A 27382-nucleotide genomic window follows, 5' to 3' on the forward strand; every position below is an offset into this window, starting at 1 on the left:
CGTGTGTGTACGTGTGTGGGTGTGTGTACGTGTATACGTGTGTATGTACGTGTGTGTGCGTATGTGTGTGTGCGTGTGTGAGTGAGTGTGTACTTGTGCTCGTGCGTATGTACGTGTGTGTCTGTACGTGTGTTTGCATGTGTGCGTGCGTGTGTGTGTGTGCTTGTCTGCTATGCGTGTGTGTGTGTGCTTGTGCGTGTGAATGCGTATGCACGTCTGTGCGTGTGTATGTTTGTGCGTGTGTATGTTTGTGTGTGTGTGTGTGTGTGTGTGTGTGTGTGTGCGCGTGTGTATGTGTGTGTGCCTGTGTACGCATAGGTACTACGTGTGTGTACATGTGTGTGCGCGTGCGTAAGCGTGTGTGTACGGGTGTGTGCGTGAATGCGTGAGTCCGTGTGTACATGTGTGTCCGTGTGTACGTGTGTGTGTACGTGTGTGTGTGCATGTGTGTGCGTGTATGCGTGTGTGTGTAAGTGTGCGTGCGCTCACCAGTCCCCCATTACCTTCTGCCGTGACCAACAGTGCGGCGGTCGGAGTGTGAATTGGATTATCTGCTGGTTTCTATTATCCAGCCGGACCCGGACCAGGCCGGCCGGATCGCTGCCCCCAATCCCCCCCGCCTCACCCCCCTCCCCCTTCTCCTCCCCCCTTCTCCCCCCCCCCCCACCCCCCCCCCACCCCCCTCCCCCCTTCTCCCCCCTCTCCCCCCTCCACCCCCTGCCACTCACAATACGTCGCATCTCTCGGTCCGGTCCGTTTAAACGCGACCGTTATTTAAAACGTAAAACGTTATTTTTCGTTTATTACAGGACGGGGGATTTCGTCGTGTCGTTTCTCGGTCTGAACGCGGGCGGTTCGGGTCAAAGTCGGAGTCAGGCGCCGATGCGGAAAAAAAAAATCGGTCGGAACCCGCACAGGAGGGGGAGGAAGAAGCGGCCATTTTGAGGAGGCGCCTTGGCGACATGGCGGACGAACCCGAAGCCGAACCCGCCATCGATGGCGCTTAACGCTAAAATGAGCGAACGGACGAAATGCAAACGGGTGAGAACGCAAAAGACGACGAGAGAGAGAGAGAGAGAGACAGGATACGGAGGGAGGGGGGGGGCGGGGGAGGGCGAGAGAGAGAGAAAAGAGGGAGGCGGGCGAGTGGGACGATGAGGAGGGGATAAACGTCCGGTACCACGGCGCAGCGGGAAGTCCGACAAACCCAAAGTCTGGCACCGTGGAAACAGGCATGACCAATCAAAAGTGCATGGCAACAGCTGTGACGCAGGTATGGAAGGTACTCCCCCCCCCCCCAAAAACCGCAATGCCAAAACTCCAAATGTCTGTGTGTTGGAGCGCGTCGGAGTGAGAGTGTTTGAGTGTGTGTGTGTGTGTGTGTGTGTGTGTGTGTGTGTGTGTGTGTGTGTGTGTGTGTGTGTGTGTGTGTGTGGTTTCGGTGTTCGCCGGACAGAAGGACCAAAGACAGGTGTGAGTACCAGTGTACCCTCGACCCGGGAAAGAGAGACAGAGAGACAGAGAGAGAGAGAGAGACAGAGACAGAGACAGAGAGAGAGAGACAGAGACAGAGACAGAGAGAGAGAGAGAGAGAGACAGAGACAGAGACAGAGACAGAGAAAGAGAGAGAGAGAGAGACAGAGAGAGACAGAGACAGAGAGACAGAGACAGAGAGAGAGAGACAGAGACAGAGACAGAGAAAGAGAGAGAGAGAGACAGAGAGAGAGAGAGAGAGACAGAGAGAGACAGAGAGAGAGACAGAGAGAGACAGAGACAGAGACAGAGAGAGAGAGAGAGACAGAGAGAGACAGAGAGAGAGACAGAGAGACAGAGACAGAGACAGAGAGAGAGACAGAGACAGAGAGAGATTTGTTGCTTTAGTTTCAATGCATTTTTGATGGTCTTTTCTCCCTTCTTTCTGTAACTTGTTCTGCCCCCCATCGGAAGCCCAGCGACCCCCCCACAGACCGCCCGCACTGGGGTAGATTTACCCCCCCTCTGATGCTCACATGTCAATGCCAGCGGGGGGGGGCGAGACGGAGGGAGGGAGACATGCAGACAGAGAGAGAGAGAGAGAGAGAGAGAGAGAGAGAGAGAGAGAGAGAGGAAAGGAGAGAGGGAAAATACTATAAGGAAAGAAGGACGGCAAAAGGGAAGATAAAAAGAAAAGGGAAAGAAGAAAATACACAACGGGGCGAACGAGAAGCAGAATGTTCCCTTTTGCCTGTTAAATATTACAGGAGCCTGCTGTGGAACAGTGATGCAGAGATAGAGAGAGAGAGAGAGAGAGAGAGAGAGAGAGAGAGAGAGAGAGAGAGAGAGACAGAGAGAGAGACAGAGAGAGAGACAGAGAGAGAGAGAGACAGAGAGACAGAGAGACAGAGAGAGAGAGTTTTTGTGTGTGTGTGTATGTGTGTGCAGTGCAAAAAAGAGAGGGTCGTTTTAGACAGACTAATTCAACCGTGAGTGAGTGAGAGGGAGCACTTTGGCTGCTTATTTATCTACCTGAGAGAGAGAGAGAGAGAGAGAGAGAGAGAGAGACAGAGAGAGAGAGAGAGACAGAGACAGAGACAGAGACAGAGAGAGAGAGAGACAGAGACAGAGAGAGAGAGAGACAGAGACAGAGACAGAGAGAGAGAGAGACAGAGACAGAGAGAGAGAGAGAGACAGAGACAGAGACAGAGACAGAGAGAGAGAGAGACAGAGAGAGAGAGAGAGAGACAGAGAGAGAGCGAGAGAGAGGGGGGGGGAGAGAGGCCAGCCTGTCACAACCCATTACCCGGACGGCCCCGGGTGCTATGCCCCATGTCAATGAGCGCCCGCTGAAGATGCCCTGTGTTCCGGTGTGGGTCCTCATGTGTGCGCCCTTGTTTGTGTGTGTGTGTATGTGTGTGTGTTTTAGTTCTTTCCATGGGAATACTTTGGTCTGTGTGTGTGTGTGTGTGTGTGTGTGTGCGCGCATTCGTGCGTGGGACTGTGTGCGACTGTGTGTGTGTGTGTGTGTGTATGTGTGTTTGTCTCTGTGTGCGAGCGTGGGTTTGTGTGTGTGTGCGCGCGTTCGTGCGTGGGACTGTGTGCGTCTGTGTGTGTGTGTGTTTCTGTCTGTGTGCGAGCGTGGGTTTGTGTGTGTGTCCGTGGTTGTGTGCCTGTGTGTGTTTTCAGGTTTTAGCAGAACACAAAGGTTGAACGTTGTGGGAGTGTTCGTGTGTTTTCTTTTCCTGGTGTGTGTGTGTGTGTGTGTGTGTGTGTGTGTGTGTGTGTGTGTGTGTGTGTGTTTTGTTATGTTTTGTGAGGGTGCTTCAGTTTGGCATGTGTATGAGTTTGAAGCGTGTGTTTGCGCGTTTTCCGTTTGATGTGAGCGTGATGGTGACGTGACGGCGGCACGACGCCATCATTATGGGTCCACGGCTCACGAAAAAAAGCGTCAACAAACACAATGGCTCAAGAAAACGTCACAGACCTCAAACAACGCAACACCGATTAATAAGGCCCGGACGTCCACCGGAATACAACAGTAGTTCCCCGTGAAGACGACTTTCTTAAAAAACAAATGTTAACAGCCGCTTCCATCCATGCCTGAAATAAGTCTCCCATTCCTCATCAACACAAATGACCAGAGGCGGACACGCACCGCAGCGTGGGGCCTGTAACACACCTCCAAAATACTGGCCATCGGGGACTTACTTGGGGTTCGAGCTGTTCCAGTAGACCGCGTGTCGGTCAAAGATGATCTTCTCCTCCGCCCGGACTCCGCACAGCCACGCCGCGACGGCCAGCAGCACCACCGCGTCCGCCGCGCACCGCCGGCCCGTGGGCCACAGCATCGTAGAGATCCACGGGGAGAGAGGGTCTGCCAGGGGGTCAAGAGACTGATCCACCGGTCCGCTCCTAGTTCATCAATGTCCTCCTTCTCTTTCTCCTCCTCCTCCTTCTTCGTCGTCGTCGTCCTGGGAGACGCGCTCCGGTCTCACCGAGCTGTGGTCCGGTCGCGGTTCTCGGGGGGGGGGGGGGGGGGGGGGGGGACGGAGGGGACGGGGGTTCAAGTCATGCTGGTTCGTTAAACAGGAAAAAGAGAAAAAAATTCACTTGAACACAAATCTCGACGGGGGGATCGAGGATGGGGGGGGGGGGCAGACTCGCGTGGTATTCACACGTGCGTTGGCGGGATTCTGCGAGTGCGTCTTCCGAGCGAGGTCCGAAACTTTTCTCCCATCACGCGCCGCCCGGAGGAAGAGTCTGTATGGGGGAGGGGGGGGGGTCTCCCGGTGGGACGGAGAACCTGCACAGGGGGGTCTTTACGGGGGACCGGCGGTCTGTACCCCGGCTTTTACCGGAGGCTTGCGGTGGCACTCGGTGCGAGGTGGTCTGAGGAGCGTTGAGAAACGGACGTATTGTGTTGACCCATGTCCCGGGTGATTCTGGAGCTCCTCTCCTCCTCCTCCTCCTCCTCCTCCTCCGCCTTCGTCGTCTCACTCTGAAGCAAAAGATGCGATCTCTTGATCGCTGGTGTAAAGCAAAACGCGCCCTGAACCGGACGCCAAGCCGAACCGTCCACTCGGACCCACGATGCCGTCAGACTGTCCCGAATCCTTCGCGGTTCTCGGAGCACGTCCAACTCCACGACCCTCGAGCCTCAGTCCGCGTCAACCGCTGCTGCCACTGGCTCGCGTCCAACGTCACTTCATCGCACACGCGGTGTTCGTGTCGTGAGTTGTTTTTGTGTGCGTGTGTGTGTGCCTGTGTCTGTGTGTGCCCGTGTGTGTGGGTGCGCGACACGCTGGCCGGCACGCGGAGAGATGTCTGATGACGGAATTCGATTCAAAACTGCTCCGAAGCCGCCACCGATACCGCGACGACACACCGGCACGAGACGGAGTGGAAGTGGAGACCCTCCCCTCGCGGACAATCAGCGTCCCCCCTCTCTCTCTCTCTCTCCCCCTCTCTCTCTCTCCCCCTCTCTCTCTCTCTCTCTACATCCCTCTCTCCCTACTCTCTCTCTACAACCCCCCTCCCCCTTCTCTCTCTCTCTCTCTCTCCCTCTCTCTAACGCTCTCTCTCTCTCTCCCTCTCTCTACATCCCTCTCTCTCTCTCTCTCTCTCTCTCTCTCTGGGTGTGCTGTTATCTTTACCTCTGGGGAATCACTGCAGCCTAACTCCTGAAGGACCACATTCTGCCGCCAGTGGACCAGTAGACCAGTAGACCAGTAGACCAGTGGACCAGTAGACCAGTAGGCCGGCGTCACACCAGAGTGACCTACAGCCACTGACCCTTGGGTCCCCCCCCCCCTCCCTGTTCTGAGTGTGTGTGTTGGGGGGTGGGGGCTTGAGGAGGGGGGGTGTGTCCGAGACCCTCTTGAGATTGAGCAGACGATTATTCAGACGGTGAACGGAATCCAATTCCCATGAATGTCTATTGAGTTTACACCCCCCCCCCCCCCCCTCTCTAACAACCCCGTCTCACACACATGCGGCGGGCTCGGGCCAATATTGATGCACTTCCAGAGTGCATTGATAACCACCCCCCCGACCCACTGACTCGTTCCAAAGCAGAAAGGCGGACTTTCTAACGTTACACCGGGGGCAGGCCGGCTTCTCCCCGTTGAAGCCGACTGTAGCCCTCGCGCTGGAAGCAGCAAAGTGCCCTACTTTCTTTCCCGTGGTCCGCTCAGACTGCAAAGTAATGCCTATAATTCAGGCTTGGTGAATTCAGGCAGGGGGGGGGGGGGGGGGGAGAGAGGGGAACGAACCCCCAGTACCCCCTCAGCACTAACCCCTCCCCTCACACATAACCCAAATACAGCTGCATGTATCTGCGCCTGTGTGGATGAATTATTCAACATCTGTCTGCGGCGTGCATATGTAAACAGGTGGAGAGTCTCCTGCCGGCTTTTTAAAGTGGGCACCACCGGCCCAGACCCGCCCCCCCCCTTTCTATTAGTCACTCCAAAGCCCACAGAACCGGGGCAGACTAAACAGTGTGAAGGCTAGGGGGTTATGGGGGGGGGGGGGGGGGGGGGGGGCGGCGAAATGGCACCGGCCTCATAGTGGATATCACAGATGGGACGGCGGGCTCTGCGGCGTTGGGCTATGGGGTGCCCCTCTCTCTCCTCAGAGGATCGAAGGGGAGCAGAGTGTGTGACGCTGCTTAGGTTCGCCCTAAACCAGACGTTAGTGACGGCAGGAGGTCCTGCCGAGTGCGGACCACGGACCCCGTAGCAGAGCTGCATGCTGTTGTTTACGTCGAGGGACCTCGAGGGTCCGGGGGGGAACTCTCAGTACGCTATCATGTCTTTGCGGCGTTAGGAGTTTAGCCAGCGTTGGGTTTTTAAGCGAGGTCTGTCTTTGTCTCGAGGGATCGGAAGAAGACCAAGAAAAATAAAGGATTCTCCCAATTACTCACTTTGAATAATCGAATAATCTAAGCTATAAATTGCATCTACAGGCTGCAACTCATGACTGTTTTGGACTATTTAAAGTCAGTGAGTTTTATGATGCAATAAACCGTTCAAATTCTTTGTCCATCAGTCACGTTAATATGATCGTCAGACGATCCCAAAACGAGATCCGTGATTCACTTTTATAACAGCCTGTATTGTATTTTCTTTCTTGAAAGACGAAAAAGACAGACGTTTAAACCGGAGGGGGGAAGGGGGGCTGGAGGGGGCAATCAGACTTCAGGTGGGGGACAGTGGCCACACCCCGTCTCCGGCAGGCCAGTGTCTGTGTGTGTGTGTGTGTGTGCGTGCCACAGGTGGTGCTCCGGGCGTGCAGTGTGCGGCCGCAGAGTGCGCCATTATTTCCTTGATTAAAGACCGCATTTGTAATCCACATAAACGTTACCAGATGCGGCGGAATCAACGCTCCGCACGGCTCCGTTCAATCAGCCGCGCGTTCACGAGCCGCGGGAGAAACCCAATAGGTCCGTGGTTAAAAAAAAAAAAAGAATAAAAAGCCAGAGGAAGGCGCTCTCCGGATGACTAATGACTATGTATTCTATACATACATTAGAATGTGTATGCACCATTGCCTCTAGAGAAAATGTTTAAACAGCGCGGCCGTGACACGTGGTAACAATGTTTTAAGGGTAGCCTAATTATTCCCATATAGGCCTCGCATGGCTCCTTAGCCTCCCGCCAGCTGTTTAAGGTATAAACACAGGTCATCTCCACACACCCAGACCTTGTTGAGCACTAATTAGAGCAGGATCCAAAGGGCTCCTCGTAGCCGAGGCCTGAACCGGGGTCCGACAGATGGCGCGTTCAGCAGTCAGGCCGCGCGGCGCCGCCGCTCACAGCCCGCGGCCTCGTGGCGGCGGCCAAGACCCACAGTAGCCGGGGGCCATCATTTCGTCGCCGGGTCCTTCAAATGGCGACGGTACTCCCAGGGCGTCACCCGCGGGGCACGCAGGTCGAGACAGGTGGTTTGTTGTGCAAAGCGATGCCTTCTATGCGTGCTTTGGCATAGGGCCCAGACAAGTTTGCAATAAACTCGCTAGTCTGAACTAGTTCGTGGACGCTTATTTGATTAATTTCAGCTCCTGTGTTCCCTGTTCTATCAGTGCACCGTCATCACACGTTATACACATGTGGTTGTGATCATTGACACGTGGCGCCCATGTTAAGGACCGCTGGTCAGAGCAACACCGCCATCTAGCGCCTAAAAGGTAACCCATTCATTTCTGCTCGCTACAAGTAGGTCTAGTATTGAGGTTAGTGTACATGTTTGTTCAAGCTCCATGTTCTAGTGTTCTACAGGTAACCCACATAGGTGTTGGTATGATGTATGAGCTTTCGTTTTTAGTTTACACAATTGTCCCTTTTGATCATAAAGTAGGCTACAACATCAGCAATTCTCATAAGAAAACCATGAAAATGAAATGGAAGTAGATTCCAGATTAGTCAACGTTTAAACTAGGGACAAGTAAAATTGTACAAGTAAATAAAGTTAAAGATGTAAATAAAAAAGAAAATAAATATGGCAGAATCCACGAGGACAGGGAATGTGAAAAACATTACAAGGTGTTAACCAATACAGAACAGCAGCTGAAGAGCACAGAAGAGAAGAGACGGAAACCAAAGCGAGATGAAGAAAGAAACAAAGATTTATTGAGGGCAGCCTAAACCGTTGAACGAGACAGCGGAGGGAGGGCACATACATATACGCTTGTGTTTTGATTGATTTATTGTCTTTGTGGTACAAAAATTCTCTTCACAGCTCTAGAGAGTGTTGCAGAACTGCACCATTTTATCAAAATATACATGTTTTGTATGTAAAGTGGATATACAGAATCCAAATGATTTTGTGGTACAAAAACACGAATATATACAACTATCAACCCCGCTTCATATAAGATTGACCCTCCCCCCCCATATATATATATATAAAAAATAATGACAAATAAAAGCTTTTACCATCAAAAAGACAGGCACACAGGCCCACAACACCATCAATATCACAGCTACGGCCGTGGGTAGTTAAGCATCCATTCAAAACCAACAACAAGGCTTTTAACGTTAATCAAACTAGACGGGTTCAAAGTACAGTATATAATGAGTAACTTGTGAGGCTGTTTAACTTCCTGTGACTTTGTCCAACGACGAGGTGGGGAGTATGATCTATTTATAAACCATAAGAGGGAATGTGGAAAGAGGGTGTTTAACAGATCACCAACGTGGAAAGAAAGCCCAACAGAACGCTGGGGTCAAACATACTTTGGTCCGTATAACAGCAATAACCGCCCGTCGCTACAGGAGGCCCTAAACCATGCATAAGACCAGGCTTCATCTCTTTTCACAAAAATAGAAACAGAGACCGTCTCGGGTTTCTAGACTAGCACGAATGTGACGACCGTTTTAAGACTCGAGCGTGATATTAACTAGCATCTACAAGGGTGACAAAGCGCACAACGAAAAAAAACGACAAAAATAAAGAAGGTAAAATTGTCTGAGTGGGGCCAGAGCGATACGGGGTCACGGTATAAAAGAACCCAAACAAAAACACTTCCTAACAAATAAAATAACAGCTGTCGGACTATGATTGGTTTATCCAACACGGCCATCAGTATTAATAGATACTCGTCACCAAGAACACAGAAAGAACGTCGGCTGGGATACCTGGATACAAAAAAAAAACAAAGAAAAGAAAAAAAGGCATATGGTCCGCTGAGCCAAGAGGTCAACCGGCGGGAACGAGAGACCCTTCCGGCTCCGCTTCTACCGATATGGGAATTCAAGGCACACGGTCCTGGTCACACAGCCAGCCACTACACATAAAGAATACAGTATATAGGCGATACACGTGTAAATACTAAACAGAAAAAAGGAGGATATGAAGGACTAGGCCCAGGAGGCGTCCAACTATAGAGATATATAACTATATATATGCTTGGTGGGGGCCTCAGGATGTTCTCGGCACAGAGATAAACAGACTTTAAAAGAACCAGGGCCAAGGACAGCCACACTCCTCCCCCACACGCACACCCCAACAATAAACTACAGCAATTAAAGATATAGGATTTGCATCTATTTGAATTACATTCATAAGTTTCTAAATACATTTAATTTGGGGGAATATATATGCGCTTTTTTTCTTCTTCAAATTACCGAGTATTTCTGATTCTTCAGTAAACAAAAGAACAAGGATGTGATGCAGCCAGCCATCCTCTACCAAGGAAAACGGGGGGGGAGTATTTTGAGAGGCACGGCCCACACTTGGCGGCCTTCACACGTCTACGTGAAGCCTGCTGATGCTGGAGGCGGTCTGGCCACAGCGAGGTAAGGCACCGGGTTAGAGAAAGAGATGCACTTCCTCTGTTAAGTATCTACGAGGTGATATAGTGGTCTTGGTTCCCCGAACAGCTGTGTGTGGATATTAACACCAAGAAGCTACAATTTTATATAAAATGGATGTTGGATCAAACAAAAAGAAAGTTGGATGGTCCGCGAACCAAAAAAATAAAACCAACTGTCCCAAACTCTCTCAGACTGGCCAAATAGTTGTGAGCAGTGGCATATCGATAAAGGCACACAGATGTGTATAGTATCTACTATAAGGATCATGGGTCTAGCCAAGGAATGCTGAAGTGTGTCTAGCGTGGATCTGCTTCGTCCACAGACGTACGTGATGGATGGTGTCGTTCTAAAGCGTTTTGGTCTAAAGTGACAGTCTATCAACCGACCCTACTTAACACCCCCCCCCCCCCCCCCCACGGGGCGCGTTGTCACAGAACGTTGCCCGCCTCCCTGCCACTTCAAACTCGACTGGTTGACCAATCACAAGAGTCGGAGCGGGAATGAGGGAGCACGAGCAAGGTTCTGAAACAACGAGCCACCGAGCGTGACACCAGCGTCCCGTCTCGTCGGAGGTCTACCCGGAGACGAGGACAGAGACGCAGCCTGGCGGGGGTTAAAGTAAGGGCACTTGGGTGAAGGTCGGGGCCGGGGGGTGCTAGATGGTGGACTTGGAGAAGGACACCCTGAGGTGGTGGTTCTCTCCCAGGTCGTGGTTGTGGAACTCGATGAGGGACTCGATGGCCTCCTCCACTGAGCCCATCTGGATCAGAGCCATCTTGCGGTCCTTCCTGTAAGGGCGAGGCCGTTAGCGGTGCAGGGTGAGAAGCTTTCTACAACACTCAATCACAATCTAGGTTCCCATCAGCTCTTGGAAATGCCTTAATATATGGAGAAGCACAACCACTTTGTAGAGCACCCTTTATCGAAATAGATCGGTTTGGCTCTTGACTTAAATTTAAAGACTGAAACGGGCTGATAAGGAGGGAAGTTGAAACTCACTGGAAGAACTTGAAGGCTTTGACGGTGGATCCTGAGCTGGCGAACAGTCCTCTGAGATCCTCCTCCACCACAGCAGGCCTGCAAGAAGAACCGACTGGAGATCAGTGCACCGCACAGACGCTACAGTCACAGACGCTACAGTCACAGATGCTACAAGCACAGACGCTACAGTCAGACGCTACAGTCACGGCCCACAGACGCTAGTCACAGACGCTACAGTCACAGACGCTACAGTCACAGACGCTACAGTCACAGACGCTACAGTCACGACCCACAGACGCTACAGTCACAATCCACAGACGCTACAGTCACAGACACTAGTCACGACCCACAGACGCTATTCACGACCCACAGACGCTACAGTCACGACCCACAGACGCTACAGTCACGACCCACAGACGCTACAGTCACGACCCACAGACCAATCATCTCATAATGTTATCCTTCTGTGGTGGACAAAACACCGCCATTAAAGCCTTTCTACAACACAGAAAGCCAACAGATGAATCGAGTAGGAGAAGCCTGGAGCATCAGAGCTTCTGGACTTGGAAGAGCAGCTACAGAGGATTCACAGACACACGGTTGCAGCAGAAGGCCCAGGGGCTTACGGTATGTTGGAGAGGTGGAGCGTGGCGGAGGGAGGGAAGATGTTGGAGTAGTTCTTGGAGCCGGGCTTCTTGAAGCGGTGCAGCGGGGAGGTACTGTAGTCCTTGGTGAGGCCCTGGTCTTCGTGGCCTTCCCGGGGGAGCTGCACCGTGGTGTGCTTGGACAGGGTGACACGCATGGCCCGCCCGTGCAGCCGCTGGCCGTTCAGGTGACTCATGGCTGCGGACGCAGGGGGGGGGGGTGGAGGCAGAGGGAGCGCTTGAGATACAGCGATGCCGTCCGCCCGGTCCACACGCGGGACGAGAATACATCCCTGGTGGCTTTTTATACCGCAGATGACGCATTCTTTAACGATATGCGCCGTCCTGTCAAGCTTTGGCAGATCGATTTGACAATTTGGCAGGTCAAATAAATTAAGGGATGCATATTAAAACATTGGTACTGGACTGGTACATTTTTCCAGGCGGGTAAAAAGACAATCCTTGACACCGTGTAAGGCAGCACGTATTTTTACGGTCATTAGGGACAAACATGGGTGATAGGATATGTATATTTGCGGATGTTTTGTCATAAATGCACAGCCGCACCCGACTGGCAATGTCAGGAATAGCATAGCGTTTGTAGAGATGGATTCGCCTCAGTCGAGAGGGGTCGGGTAGTTACCTAGCTGAGCCTGGGTCCCATCAGACATCTGGATCAGAGCATTCTCCTTCTTGTTGAACAGGATCTTGACCCTCATCACGTCGCCATACACGCCTAGCGACGAGAGACAAACATGTCACAATGCACGCCAACCAGCAACAGCCAGAGTCTAGCGACGAGACACACAGCCAATCACAGCAAAGAACACATTTACCGTTTTAAAAAAACTCAAAACTTTTAAATATTCGATGTGTGACTCATGGGATTACTAGTTCAACAACTCTAGTTGGATTTAGACTAACTATAAAGGCTTCTGTCTACATGTCATTAAGAGCTGTACATCTCTTGGAGAAAGTCTAATATTTTACGGGATATTAAATGGAATGGGGGAGGTCTTGATTTAGAAAAAAAATAAAAGTAAATCTGGTGGACAAAGGGGGGAAAGGGAGGGGATGTCTGGACAGATGTGTCTGATCAGGTAGCCATGCAGGGGTCAACTAAAACATGCAGACACCTTCGTTTGGAACACTAAAAGACTAACTGCAAGAGAATACAGCAACAATCCCAGGGATACGTCAACCTATGCCCACTACAAAGCAACAGCATTTCAACGTTCGTCCTCATTTTTTAATTGGCGTCATAAAAAAGTTGTACCAAAAATTTTTTTTCAACTAGTTTCCATGACAAGATTGGCTCAGACGTAGCTTTTAAGTTACCTGATCTATTTGTCATCGGCCTACCTTTAGGGTGTAGCCTACTGTTCTTTCTTATCAGAACAAACAATGGAAAAACGAAATGCAAACATTGACTAGACACCAGTGGATAGGAAATAGTAGGCATCTCATCTATTGAATTGCTGTCACTTTCAGTAGTGGTTCCATATATTTTTTCTTTTCACAAACACACACACGCACACACACACACACACACACACAAACCCACAGCTACCAGAAGGGGGTCATACACTGGAAAACCCCTCATATCTTTTTTTTTCTTTTAAGTAATAAGTGATAAAGCCAAACACATGAAACGAGACAAGCCCACCTTGTCTGGTAACAGTAGTAGTAGTAGTGATAAAAAAAATTAATAAAACAAAAACAAGAGATGAAAGGATGACAACGTACCGAAAAGAATAAAGAGGCAGTGTGGCGTAACGCTCTTTAGAGACAGCAGGGGGAGCAGGAGGGCAGGGAGAGGGGGAACAGGGGAAAAGACGGAACGGAGTGGAGGACAGTGGAGTGGAGTCGGCACATGTCCGCAGGCCACAGGCAGCGAGGTCCACAGGAAGGCCACAGAACCATGACGGGAGGGCGGGGGAGAGAGAATGGACAGGGGAGATAAGGACAGAACAAGAGAGGGGGAAGGGAAGGAGGGGGGAGTGGGAGAGGAGTCCGACAGGATGACGGAAGAGCAAATAAAGGGAGCGAGAGAGGGATGAATGGAGAGATGGAGGATGAGGGAGAGAGATGGAGGGGATGAGGATGGCAGAGGTAGAGGGGGGTTTTGGTCGTGGTTTCAGTTGGTGGGTGGCGTCCAAATGGAGGGAGGGTTGGGGCAGATGAGGATAATGAAAGGGTAAGAGGGAACAGAGGGTGGTGGGAGGACAATTGGCCATCGGGCGTGCAGTCAGTTGGCGAGAGTTCAGATGAGAGGGAGGATGGGGGTTGGGATTTAAAAATAAAAAACACAGAGAGAGGGAGAGAGAGAGAAGAGAGAAAAGAACAAGGAAGTAAAAAAACAAGGTCAGTATACACGAAGAAATGTAGTGCTTCAGACAGCTGAATTGGCTAAATTAAAATGCACTGGCACTATGGGAACACTAGGAGAAAAAAGAAGAGAAAAAAGATTAACAATGAAATACAGAAAATGGCAGAGACAATATGTACTTTTTAAACTACAGCCCATTTCACGCCTAAGTATTCAAATCAAGACAGTAGTATAATAAATCATTGGTGGACTTACGGTTCCAACATTAGCCTCTATGAGCTTAAGCTTAACATAAGTGCTTCATTATTTACTTCTCGATGGAGAATATTGGAACTTGACGACTACACCACGAGACTCCTATGTAACTTCTCTTCAAAAAAGTACTATTGTCTCTCCAACAACTCAAGAATGATTTCAACTAATGGGCAAAAATGAAGATATGAAATGGCAAGATTAATAAAAAAAGGAAGTTAGTGTTTTGAATAAACTTAAAAAAAATTCAGTGAGCAAAAAGTTGGAAATTGCAGCAGGGTTTGGTCAAACACAAAAGAGGAGAGGGCTTTGGAGAGGGAGGGGTTCCGCAAAGAGACCCCACTTTTCAACGTAAGGCAGTTATCTGGATCTGATCGGGGCAGGCACCCCCCCCCCCCAACCAATGGGGGCACCTCTGATGTAGGGAGGCCTGGTGTAAGCAGTGTTCTCCAAAGGGGCCTGTTTCTAATGATCATGTTGTGCACTGAGACTCATTGCGGTGTTGGGGGGGGGGGGGGGGGGGGGGGGGAGGGAACCTAGAAGTGCCACCTACCTCTGGGTTCAGGTTGCTGACCAGTAGGACGTTGTGACCCCCTGCAGCGGTGAGCCCTGATAGGCTGAGACGATTGGCAGCAGCCGCTGCAGCCGCCATTCCGCCGTGCCCGTGGACGCCCATGGACGCCAGGGCGCCTGGGATGCCCGCCATGGACAGACCTACAGAGGGAGGAAGGAATAGAAAGCCTTCAGCGCTGGACCGCAGCGAGGAAAAACAGATAAAGCAGGCTACATATTGCCTTTAGTTTCTCTTTTGGCTGCAAGAATACTGCTGGGTGCTGGGAAAGGGCACACGATGCCAATAGAAGGGTTATCAAAGCGTTGAACTGGTTTGAACAGTTGAACTGGTTTCAACAGTTCCTCTGGATCGTCCCCGTCGACCTGTCCAAACCTGCACTACACAACCTTTACACGACTGCCATTTGGGCTGGAATTCTGAACACCCGTGATCCCTCTCTTTGGTCTTCCAACTAGGCCTGCACGATAAATCGTGATAAAATCGCGATCGCGATTTGCCCCCTGTGTGGATTTAAGTTTTAAATTACTTCAATATCTTTAATTATTATTTTCTTTTATTTTTTTTGAAGCCTTCATTTACAGGTGTGTGGAGTTAGTTCAGTAGCCATGAAAGGCCAGCAATTAAAAACAATGTGCTGCTATATGTACAAAATAAATCAATCCGTTTTTGATACTGCACTTTAATCAGTTATAAAGGGCCATGTGAAACGCAACGTGCTAGAGCCAAAAAACGATGCTTGGTACTGCGCTTTTTCTTCATGTGTGCAATAAAAATTACATTTCGCGAGAAAAAAATCGTGGCAGAGAATCGTGATATCAATTCTAAGCTAAAAATCTGTGATTCATATTTTTCCCTGAATCGTGCAGGCCTACTTCAGACTCAGCCAGCCGGCCGAGGACCAGAGTCTACCCAGAGGAGGAGGCGCGGTGCCGGACTGACCTTGCTGGATGGCGAAGCCGTGTGGGAAGCCGTGGGCTCCGCCGTAGGGAGAGGCGGAGATGAGTCCTGGAGCTGGGGGAGGACAACACGTCAGAGAGGAGACATACCAAAAGGCACAGTGGGGGCACGCAGAGCCCTCATGTCTATGAGTGAAGCTACTTTGAATGGCTGAGCAAGACACTACCGTGAACGTCATCGTGTGATTCGGTGCAGGTTGACCCTCATTCAAGTACTTAAATGAGGTAAAGGTTTACTTCTAACCATTGTCCCACAAATTTTATTGGCTCTTGATGACCGATATAAATAAGTTGCAATAACACCGTCCACACCTTGAAGCACATTTTTATTTAAACTCAGCAGGTTATGCTCAGAAAAGGGGCGAGGTTACGGGTAAGCGTGGGTAATGGAAAAATGTCTTCTTTCCTACATTTGAAATTTGTGTGTTTACCCGATGTTTATTAATGATAAGAAACACCGGTTTAAGCTCGTTAAAAAAGAAAGAGAAAAAAGAAAAAAAAGAAAAAAGTGGTATGAAGCCATCAGACTCACCGGCGTGCAGCGTCCCCATGCCGAAGGCGGCGGCCATGGCCTGGTGGTCCATGGGGGGCTGGGAGTCTCCGGTGGGCAGGTCGGGTCTGGTGTAGTCCCGGCTCTTGTCGTTGTTGTACTTGACGTTGAGGCTGGTGAGTTTGGAGAAGCTGATCCTAAGCGTGCAGCAGGCGTTGTAGATGTTCTGCCCGTCCAGGGACTGGAAACGAGAGAGAAGGCCGGGGTTTAGAGAGGTTAGAGCGGTCAGCCAACGGAGTCTCAGCGACCCGGGGGAAGGGGGAGAGGGTCGTACCAGTTTAGAGTGCTGGGCGGCCATGCCGTCGGCGTACTGCAGCAGAGCCTGGAACTGGCCGTTCTTGGTGAAGGTGATGATTTTCAGCACGACGCCGAACTTGGAGAAGATCTACAGGGTGGAGAGAGAAGTACGGGGGTGAAAACAGAGCTACCGAGTAATAACTAGAATTAATAAAATGAAAAAAAGTTAATCACAGTGGCTTTCCACTCAATACAGTAAACAAACAAAGAAACAGCCGTTGGCAAGATGTGAAAGGCAATTATCTGGTGCATCGGTGATTGCAGCTGGGTAATCTAATCTGGGTAAGCTGCTTCCTTTCCTGTATTAATGCACTTAATTGTCAGACATTTTTTCAGAGAATCGGCTGTGGTGCCAAGTATGAAGAACACTTTGAATAATTACTTCTATAAAAAGTGCATCCAAGGTAAGCGTTATTTACTTGTTTCTGTTTCTGTAAACCCAACATCGACGCTAGGGCCTACAGAGTAGTCGGCCATGATGGCGTTTCCTTAAACCACGACTGACTCGGTGGCTCATAATGACCACAGGAAGTGGCGCCGTACGGCAGGCCACAGGAAGTGGCGCCGTACGGCAGGCCACAGGAAGTGGCATCGTACGGCAGGCCACAGGAAGTGGCGTGTACCTGGTAGAGCACTTCCAGGGTGACGGGGTACACCAGGTTATCCACGATGATCCTGAGCACGGGACTCTGGGACAGGGGGCACCCCATGTCCCCCACCACCTCCCCGTCCAGGGCGTTGACGGCCTGCAGGGCTGCCTGGGCACGCTGGGGGGACGAAGGGACACCATAGATTAGATTAGATAGGTGGGCTGGAGAGTGTGTTCTTATTTAAGACTGTGGTTAAACAGTCCATTTTTGACTTTATCCGCCTCGTCTAGGGGACCCAACTTCTACAGAACACCAAGTAGAAACACATGCAAATTACCCAATAGATTACGTTTACATTAAGCAGACGCTTTTATCCAAAGCTACTTACAATAAGTATATTTCTCAGAAGAAGGTGGAACAATATATCGCCGTCGGTACAGTAGATTACCCTCGAAAGAAACGTTGGGAGCAAAAGGATGAACAACGTTTGCATGGTCAATGATTCTCCCCCCAAAAAACAACATCTCTTCTTGACAATACATATGACAAATTTGATGTTTAAAATCTGCAGGAGATCGTCGACCGGAGTCTGACTTAAAGCTGGAGGTCATCCGACACCTTTTAATTTTTTTTTTTTTTTACAAAAAAGCCCTCACGGGGGCCAGTGAATAAAGAGAGCCTGTCGTTTGGCCGTAAGCCAACCCGTTTCAACAGCGGGGTTCGTTTCCATGACGATCCACCAAACAACAGATGTCAGACGTCATGCTTGCGTGCGAGTGTTTGGTGTCGTTCCCGTGCGTGCGTGCGTGAGTGAGTCCTACCACTTGGTTGGGGGAGTTGTCGGTCTTCAGCTCCTTGTGGGTGGAGTACTGGACGTAGACCGGGTGGTTCCGGATCAGGGGGGTGACGGAGGAGTAGTAGCTGACCATGGTCTGGGCACATTCCTCGCTGTTGAGTTCCAAGAACGCCTACACGCCCGGAGCAAAGAACAAAGTTCGACAAGTCTTCGCCATAATCGTGCTGCTTTTTTTTTCTTTTTTAAGATCCAGGAACCTCTGTTTTCACGTTACCACACATTTAAAAAAAACAGGTTTTAAGCACAACTTATTACTCACAGAACGTCTACTCCCTTCAGGCCTACCGCCAGAGATGCTAGAAGGTGGTGTTGAGTACTGCACACTACATATCAATCACAACCGCTTCTTGCACGGTTTGGGCACTCCTACATGTGAATATGGGCTTATGTACTATTCTTCTTCTATATCGTTTCCCTGCATATATATTCGTTATATTTTTAGCATTTAGTATTTGTACTTTTGCACATTTAGATTTGTTTACATGTGTTTTTCCTTACTGTTATCATATTTGTAATGGGGCGCTTGCTGCTACTGGAAGTGCAATGTCCTAAGGGAACCTTCCCGAGGGATTAATAAAGTTCTTATCCATCTATCTACTGAAGTCCACCTAGTGGCGGTTGCTGAGTATGACACAGGCCCTAGGCAGGCCGTCCATCGGGCCCTGCAGTGGGGCTGCACCCCTCCGTACCTGGTTCTTCCCCTTCAGCATCAGCAGGTTGGTGACCTTGCCGAAGGGCAGGCCGAGGCCGATCACCTCGGTCTCGTTGATGTCGTTGGGCAGCTTACGCAGGTGAACCACCCGGGAAGGCACACCCGGGCTCCGGATGTCACCTTTGAACTTTTTGCTGTCGTTGCCATTGGCTACGAGGGAAAGGAGAGACAACAGATGAGATACGATCCAGGGAGGTGGAGGTGGGGGAAGGGAGACAAACAGAAACCCTGGCACCCGCTGAATAATGGATACCGTCGCCATGGAAACGCTAAACACCACACACACAAAAGACAACAGGCACTCCAATGACAAACAAGGTGGGCGGGGTCTCCGGTGCCTACCTGAGCTCATGATATAGGGCCCGTTTGCTATGCAGGAAGAAAAGAGTTCTTCAGATCCCCTCTGCAGAGAGACAGAGAGAGAGAGAAAGGGGGAGGGGGGGGGGGAGGAAACAACAAAAGGATTCAGTTCAGGGCCTCCAACACTGGAGGCTGAGTGCAGCAGGTGTAGGGCACACAGCTCTCACGTTACAGCGTCTATTGTGTGGGGAGGCAGGAAGCCACCCGATAACCACAGTGCGCAGGGGAGACGGCGCCTCTCTTCCTTCCAGGATACAGTTGCCCCGTTTAATGGTAGGGATGTAAAACCCGCCATAGTCATGTATAAGCACGGCTGTGCCACCAGCCCCGTCTCCTGGTTCATGACCAGCTACCCTCCCTTCAGCAGGCGAAGCACTACTGAAAGCGTATGGGATGAAGGGGTGGACACTCAAAGCACACATACTTGTGTACTGTCTTTATAGACAGGCCCACTTCTGGCCCCAGTCGCTCACTGAATAAAGAAAAGGAATAAAACTGCTGTTCTCATGGATGCGATGAAGTGCAGCAGTCACAAGGAGCCGCTCAACAGCTTAAGCTCTCTGTCACTCCACAATGGGGGCCCTGTTCCAGTCAGGACTGGGGGGCATTGTCACGCAGCAGTGCACACACACACACACACACACACACGCAGAGTGCGTGCACACACACACAAAAAGTCTGTTTCTGTTGATGGCCTTGCACAAACATATAAAAAAAAAGAAATTCCTCCCTTTTCCACTGATGCCCCAAGAAGGACTTGGTAAAAGCTTCTAGATGAGGTGGATTTGTCGCGCCGTTACCACGGGAACCCAAACTGTCTGTTGGTGGCAGTGTTTACGACCCGTTGACTTCCAGATGGTTACTCTGAGTCATGTAAACAGACCCTTAGCTCCTGCCTGGCCGCAGCATGGGTGCCGAGGGTCCCTTCTCTGTGAGGCCCCGCATCAAAGCATTTGAGTGAAAGCGGTTTCTAATACCCCGACATCTGTTTGGAGAAGGAATCTGGATCACCAAATAGAAAACCGACGAAACATCTGAAATATGTGGTGAGTAACAACACATGTTTAGTAAGGCATGGGATGATAAACAGACATTTAACATAAACTGATGCATTGGGGCTGTAGGGCATTCAGACTTGACCCTCTGAGAACCCCCCCCCCCCCAAAAAGAAAAACCACACAGGATTTGAAGCATGGGGCCAAAAGCGGAGCAAAGCCATGGGAAAACTGAACAGCAGATTACAGACTCAGATGACACCGTCACAAACCCAACCCACTATAGCTCCGCAACCAAACCGGAAGACGATTGAGATCAGGCCTGGCTTCCAAGGCCACATCCTCTGAGACCGATACTCTTTGTTCAACGACTCACTTCCCCCAGAAAAGTCCTCCCTCTAAACTGTCACTACAGAGCCACTGTAGGGCACACCAACACAAAGGAGCATGAGGGAAATACGCAGTAAAAAGGATAAAAGAAATCCAGGCAGATGCATGTGAAAAAGGGCAGGTCTGAACAGCCTACCTGTGGCTCTTAGACGACAATCTGAAGCAGAGAGGAAGAAAAGTGCACACAGGCTACGATTAAACCGTGGATGAGCGACACCAGAAAAATAAAAATAACTGACACCAGAGAAAATGAGCTGGATACTGGGTGACCAAGCCAAACCACTGGAGCCCCGCGAAAACCAGTTCAACCAGTACCGACTTGCTACCAGTTTTTGTTTGCTCAGAGAGGCCACAACAGTAACCTGAGGGGATGATAGATTGCAAGCGCAATACTTTTAAGTGTTGAGTGGCTTCCCTTTGTTCAGAGCCGTAGGCATATCAGGAACAGGGGCTTTTATAGGGAAACTGGTCCCACCCCAACCCTGCTCGCCACCTGGTTGGCATTGAAGGATTGGGGGGGGGGGGGGGGGGGGGCGTGTGTTGAATGAAATCCACATGCACCATCACCAACTTGACTTTAAGAAACTAAGAAACTAAATGAGGATGCAGCAGTCGGTTTGGTTTCACCACAGCAAAACGACTCTCTGGTAGGCGTGGCGGGAAACCAATCCCTCCGACCCCTTAGAAGAGAAGGTAATCGGAGATACCAAAGACCTACTTTGTTCCGCATGCAACCCCATTCTCTTACTGCCTGCTTGCTTTGAGCTCTGCTGGGGTGGGGGGGGGGGAGCCAGGACAGGAAGAACAAGGCAGGTACTAGCTTGTTTATTCAATAGCTGGCCCCAGTCACGGGAAAGGGGGGTTGGGAATAGTGCCACAGTCGAGGAGATTGGAATGTGACCGCTGAATTCCAGACGCTTTGCCCAGCCAGAATAACCTCAGACTACAGCAACGGGGTCGCGCTGCGCCCCCCAACAGACACTCATAACACCTGGGGGGGGAATGGCATTCAGGGCGGGGGCTCGCTAATCACGGCTATCAATTGGAGACTGTAGAGTCTCATTGTCTGTTATGCATTTAAAAACAAAAGGGTCTGATTAAAGAGGACGGCTAATGAATGGTGGCAGGGGGGTAATGTGCGTCTGTTTTCTGGTTGCGTTCTGATGGGATTGTTTAAAAACGAAAACAAAAAAAGACCTTTGACCAAGAGGATGCAGGAGCCATAAAAGGGAGGAAATATGCAGCACGAAAACCTTTCTAATCACCCTAACCCCGGTGGCTATGCAGACATCTTTAACAGACTCATTTTATTAGCTACACAAGTCTCAAACAACAGTAAAGGGCTGTAGCAGACGTGTTTCTCTTCCAGTTTATTTGCTTACACAAATACAAGCTTGCTAGGTCAACAAACACAGTTGGCTCGCTTGGAATGAGAATACTCAGAAAGTTTAGATTAAATGCAAAAATAGACACGTTCCATGCTCTTCCATAAGAACTGGCTGAGTGCTGCATGGCTTAAACACTGTCCAAGTGAAAGAGAAAACTGCTTTTCTTTTTTGCTCCAGAAACCAGTAAGCTATATGCAAGCCCATGTCCCAACAGACTTTTATTCTTTAAATATATTCTAGATACACAGAGCAAGGCGGCAAATAATTATTGCGAATGTCAAATTCTCATCCCATTGTTCATGAGGTAGCAGCCTTTTATAGCAAACCTAGGGTTTCTCATCAATCTTAAACCACCTTCTGCAGTCTCACCACACAGGGAAAATACTTTGAACACGTGTAGAAGTATAGGAGAAACCGATAGTATAGAGGTTTTAGTCAAGGAGAAAGGTTAGTAGATAGATTAGTAAATGGATAATTTAAACAATTCCTACCTTTGTGCCAACTGATATGTCATGGACACTGCTGAAAAAGAGATTACCGTCAGTGATACAGTTTAACACAAACTTTTGCAAACGGTATAAAATTACTAGTTTTTTTATGGATTCTGCAGAATGGGGAAAATATATACATAAATGAAATAAACTTTAGACGCCCATGATCTTACAAGCAGGCATGCAATAACGATACTACAGTAACATTAATAGTCTTTAACGACTTCCTCATTCTGAATTGACATCCCATGCAAATCACCAAATTCAGGAAGAACCATCGACAATGAGGACTATATCCGAGAAACTCTAAATTACGTTCGATGACTACTTCAAAACCAAAAGGTTTGAGTTTTACATCAATCCGAACCGTGTGATAAAATAAAGGATTAAACCAAGAGGGTCCCTCCCCCCCCCCCTTTCGTCCATTTAATGTGATCGGCATGAGTCCGGAAAAATACTCACAATTAAATAAAAACTTGATTTCCCCTGCAGATACGATGAGCAGCATCAAATACACAACACACACCATGGGGTACCTACCCAATCTCAGGGACGTAGCCGGATCCCAGGGGGTACAGATCAGCGTTAAGGCGGCTGCAGAAGATCAAAGCAAAACACGAATTAATACTCAGGTGGGGCCGCAAAGTTTGGATGCTGCCGACCAAGAGAACCACGAGTCGCGACTAGACACTAAAAGTCAATGAACAACGTCTGCCGAATACATGGAAAACGTTCAGTACGAGCGCGAAAATGTGGGGCCAGACGTGTCCAACATGGCCCGCGCGCTGAGGGAACAAACGGAACGCGGAAGTGAGACACGTTGCCCGAGCGTCTGGTGTCGTCAGCACACGACAAAAAATATATTAGTTACGGATTATTCTAAATATGATAGTACCTTTTAACGGTGCAAAAATGGGAATACGTACGATAAACAAATTGTTTCTGACGCAAAACGAGCTAGACGTAATAATGTCGGCGGACTTCAGGGGCCTCGGGGGGCTAAGCTAACTGTTGCTAGCGGGCGAACACTCCTCCGCTAACTGTTGCATTTGTTATGAAAAAACAGTTTCGAGTCAACTTTCTCCAAGTCACGGAAAAGTGGAGCGGCCGTCACGGTTATCACGACACGCAATCCACCCGAAACGAATATAGCAACGACGTTAAAGCAGGCCTCTTTTAAAAAGGTAAGACATATAAACGCGGTGGTCCTGTACTCACCCGTCCATTGCACAGTACAGAGCGCGGGTCTGAGGCGGAGGGAGGAGGGCGGCCGACCTGGTGGATTTTCTTACAAAATGGCTGAACTCACAGAGGCGGACGCTGATTAGTCCAGCCACTTCCAAGAGCAGAAAGGAGGCGGGACCTAAGGCAACGAAGGCGGCGGTTGGTCAAGACGGCCATCATTTGCAAAAAGGCCGCGGAAAAATTCTACACTCTGAAAGATGGCCAACTGTCTTTATTATACATGGCGGAGGGAGGGTTGTGTTACGAGATAATTCCGATTTAGTTTAGCAGTAAACTGATCGATGAAGTGGGCATATTCCATTCTAGCTAAACAACACTACGGATCAATTTGTAAATGTGATCGAAATAAAAAACGTAATGTTACAGTTGTAAACACCCCAAACTGTTTAAAGTAACGTTAAGCCGCCTATCATGTACTGTAACACACGTATTAAAACATGAACATTAACGGACACCTCGCCTTCAAACATGATCAACAAGACAAGGCAAACGAAAGTTACCTGGAATAAATTAACGAATAAAAGCACTCCATTTAAACTGTATTCTATGAGGTACACACACGCACACGCACACACATTATAAATAGTGTATTATGAAGGTTATATAGCCTAGTTTTTCATATATCATTTTCCAAGGTAAACCAAAGCTGTATTGCATCTTGTATCCATGTAACTGACTGTCATGTCCACCTAATGCATGCTATAGCAACCTGTTAATCATTCCTTATTTATGCCAGCATCTTTGCACGCTATCCTTGCAACAAACTTAATTGTCGTTTTTTATATGTTTACACTTGTGATGACTTGACCGATATAAGCCTTGAGTGCAGTGTAGGCCTACATATAAAACTCATTTAGGGCATGACCCAAAGATCTGCCGACCAGCAAACAACACATTCCCTGACCAGTGAACTGGAACAATACTCTTCTCTAGTTAATTCGATTGTCTGTCTCTGGTTAGCATCCAGGAAGCTCGTCTGAAAGCTCAGTGCATTAGAGTTGACAGCAGTTCCTAAACATACCACTTTCTATATTCTGCCTTGCTTTAGGCCTTCTTTTGTGTTTTATGAAGTCGCTTTTTATTTGATATCTATGTATCGACAATTTCTACAGTCTCAATTATGATTCTGAACCCACATTTTTTGTAAGAATCTGTCAACCGTGAAATGCGCTGTACATTTTCCACTCAGCAACTGCTGTTCTGCAGACAGCAGAAGGATGACATCGGATTCTTTCATTCAGTGTGAAGAGTGTTCAGTTCTGCGGCTTGAGTGAACATGCACCAAGGAGAGCTGAAATGATCAGGCAACTGCATCATCTAGTGGAATTATTGGGCTACTGCACCTATAAATAATATTCCCCATAGCAGTAAACCTACCTCAATGCTATCCAATTTTTTCTATAATGCATAAAATAATGTTCATATGTACTGTTGCTCTATGTGGAAGCGTTATTGTTACATTCTGTATTTCTGTTTCTAGCCTATATCTATTATCTATTGTATCCAACCAACTCAGTGGCTGTTGTTATATATACAATATTTAGTGTTTTCTTCCTCCTTTCTTGGTGGTAGGCCTACTGCAGCCATCTCAGCACTACTGTCAGATTCTACCTGCGTTAACATCAGCAGATCTTTAGTAGCACAGCACCCTGTAATACCCCCTAGTGAGGGACTCTGCGTGCAAAATTTCTCTGTGCGTGCAAAGTACAGACGATTGTTGAACATGATGTAAACAAACAGCGTTTTTTTATTCAAGATTGAACATTGAGACGACCACATAATAGATGAACAGGCATTGGTGTGGCTCAGGGCGGTCTGCTGTTCCTGATGCACTGGGGACTGCCAGCAGGAAGATATGTCTATATTTGCATACATGTGTGAGGTTTTTTTCAATGTGCGTCATGCGCAGAAACATGGAAAAGATTTGAGTTTAGGACATACTCATAACAATCCATTCGCTGTCCATGAAGATTTGGCCCCTATTTGAATGGGTGAGCTAACATTTGACATCTTTATTAGTCAGGAGGACCCGTTGGTTAATTTGCAGGCTGTTAACTGGTGCTTCAGTATAATTGAAGGGGTGGAACAGAATGTGTTGTCCTTTGGCGCAGTGATCCTTGGGCATAGCAGGCATCTGTGAGCTCTAGCGTACAGGAACATGGCAGACCGACCCTAGTTTAAAATGGATGGAAAACATACAACTGCAACCAACTAAACCTGACAAAGGCACAGACAATACACTGATGTAGTCATCTTTTTCTTTTTTCTTTTTTTAATACGCACATCAAATACAATATACTGTCCCCCCCAAAGAGGCATTGAGAAAAGAAAATCCAAGTACATCTGCAGCGGCCCTGTATACATGAACACAGCGCACACTGCGTCTAGCCATGTGGCCCTCCCTGGGGACGGTAAGAAGGGACCACCGCTGCCGGAGGAACTCTGGAGATTGCGCACGGCACTGGCCGACGCAAAACACACAACCACCTCTCTTGATGAACAGCAGTGGTTGGGTAGAGTCCAGTAGGGTCCAGGTGAACTACATTTCCCTTGGTCCCCATCGTCCCTCCCTCCACCACCTCCAGCACTCCTTCCAGTAGGCCAAGCGAGTAGGTTCTGTAGAGAGCTTGAATGGCCGCAGCACCAACCTCAGCGGTTTCTCAGCAAGCACAAGTACGATGATGCTCTGTATTTAGATTGTGCGGATGAATCTTTGAAGCTAGTGGAAACAGATAATGTGGAGGATATGAAGACAGAGACACAGACAAGCCTGAAGAACAACCTTCCCGCCAAGGAGTTGCTCCACAGACTGAAGCAGAAATGTGTTTGAAAAAGTCTTGAAAATTGACCTTAATTATTGAAGGTACTCTTGTATTAAACATACCAAACCCTTAGATAGTGTCAACGGGTTAAGTGGATGGCTGGTAACTCTGGGGTTGGGTCATCTCGATACAACGACCACTCTGTAAAGACTCTGGGCTAAAGAATCAAAGAGCCTAATAAGATGCTTTTAGATCATTTCTTTCAATCAGTTACATCTCCATTGAAATCAGTGAGGTTGTGAAAGTACAAGTGTGCAAGGAGAGAAAAAAGAGATTGAAGTGAAAAGTAAACATTTAGTTATGATTTACAACTACTGAAAAATAACATTTGCGCGGCTCTGGTTTAAGTGCCTTCCTCCACACTTTTATTTTTTTTTCACAGCCCTGTAAGCCCTTAGTCCGACCCCTGGAGTTACATTCTTGTCACCATGCCACATGTTTTACATCCCATAATGAACAGACAAATAATCAGTGAAGGCTGACAGCTGTGTTGCTACCTCATCACACCATTAAAAACACAGACATCACCGCCGGAAGAGAAAAGTCTGTTGAATCATTATAGCAACTGCTGTCTCAACCTCTATTAAGAGACGTTTGGCTTTGAGAAGCCGTGATGGGGGATATTGACGGTATCTGAGAGGGTTGTGGTCGTTTCTGTGAGGGAACGATGCAATCGATTCGGAATATTACTCAGTGTCTGTGCCACTATACTTTAAAAAAATGTGTTAAACACAATCCCAATTATATCTAGTATTACCGATATAAAGACTTCACATGACTAGAGATGAGCTTGTATGTTTCGAGGAAAGCGCAGACATTTCTTTCCTTCATGTTTGCCTGGTAGTGATTGAAAGCTTACATGCACACAATGGTTTGAGTCGATATATAGAGAACTGAAAACAACAAACACATTGTATAAAACATAATTTGATATCAATATATTAAAATACAATTTAAAATAATATCTTAGACAATATCGCAATATGAAATTGACCGATATATAGTTGGTAGTCCTACACAGAGATGTATATATATATTTGGGTTCTCTGTCGTTATTTTTTTTGCGTGGTTAATTACAATGATTTCAGTTTCCAGGAGTCCCCTTCGGTCGTGGTACAATCAAGAGAGCTTCAGCTCAGCCTTCTTTTTTTGACAATGA

General features: G+C 48.6%; 2 protein-coding genes across 4 annotated transcripts in view; both read right to left on the bottom strand.

Annotated features, from left to right (window-relative positions):
* Positions 1-8178: 8178 nt before the first annotated feature.
* Positions 8179-23445, bottom strand: ptbp1a (polypyrimidine tract binding protein 1a). Of its 3 annotated transcripts, none has more exons than XM_079752305.1 (16): positions 23375-23445; positions 22697-22750; positions 22157-22187; positions 18875-18935; positions 18510-18682; positions 17786-17932; positions 16998-17141; positions 16352-16462; positions 16060-16258; positions 15511-15582; positions 14551-14711; positions 13163-13196; positions 12060-12152; positions 11399-11615; positions 10791-10868; positions 8179-10579 (listed from the first exon to the last, which is right to left on the bottom strand). In XM_079752305.1, the coding sequence occupies exons 1-16, from the start codon at positions 23380-23382 to the stop codon at positions 10447-10449; spliced, it is 1716 nt and encodes a 571-aa protein (XP_079608431.1). In that variant the 5' UTR covers positions 23383-23445; the 3' UTR covers positions 8179-10446. The 3 variants fall into 3 exon arrangements, with proteins under 3 accessions (XP_079608431.1, XP_079608432.1, XP_079608433.1); XM_079752306.1 differs by having other exon boundaries at positions 22157-22184; positions 23375-23443; XM_079752307.1 differs by lacking the exons at positions 22697-22750; positions 23375-23445 and adding an exon at positions 20414-20434 and having other exon boundaries at positions 8180-10579; positions 22157-22180.
* A 1726-nt stretch (positions 23446-25171) lies between these two features.
* The window catches only part of palm1b (paralemmin 1b), a 24784-nt gene continuing 22573 nt past the window's right edge, over positions 25172-27382 (bottom strand). The window contains exon 7 of the mRNA XM_079752738.1: positions 25172-26120. Within this exon, the coding sequence (XP_079608864.1) occupies positions 26051-26120 (70 nt within the window). The 3' untranslated portion in view covers positions 25172-26050. The remainder of the gene's footprint in view (positions 26121-27382) is intronic.

The sequence above is a fragment of the Pollachius pollachius genome, assembly GCF_949987615.1.
Source record: "Pollachius pollachius genome assembly, chromosome: 15".
Lineage (NCBI taxonomy): Eukaryota > Metazoa > Chordata > Actinopteri > Gadiformes > Gadidae > Pollachius > Pollachius pollachius.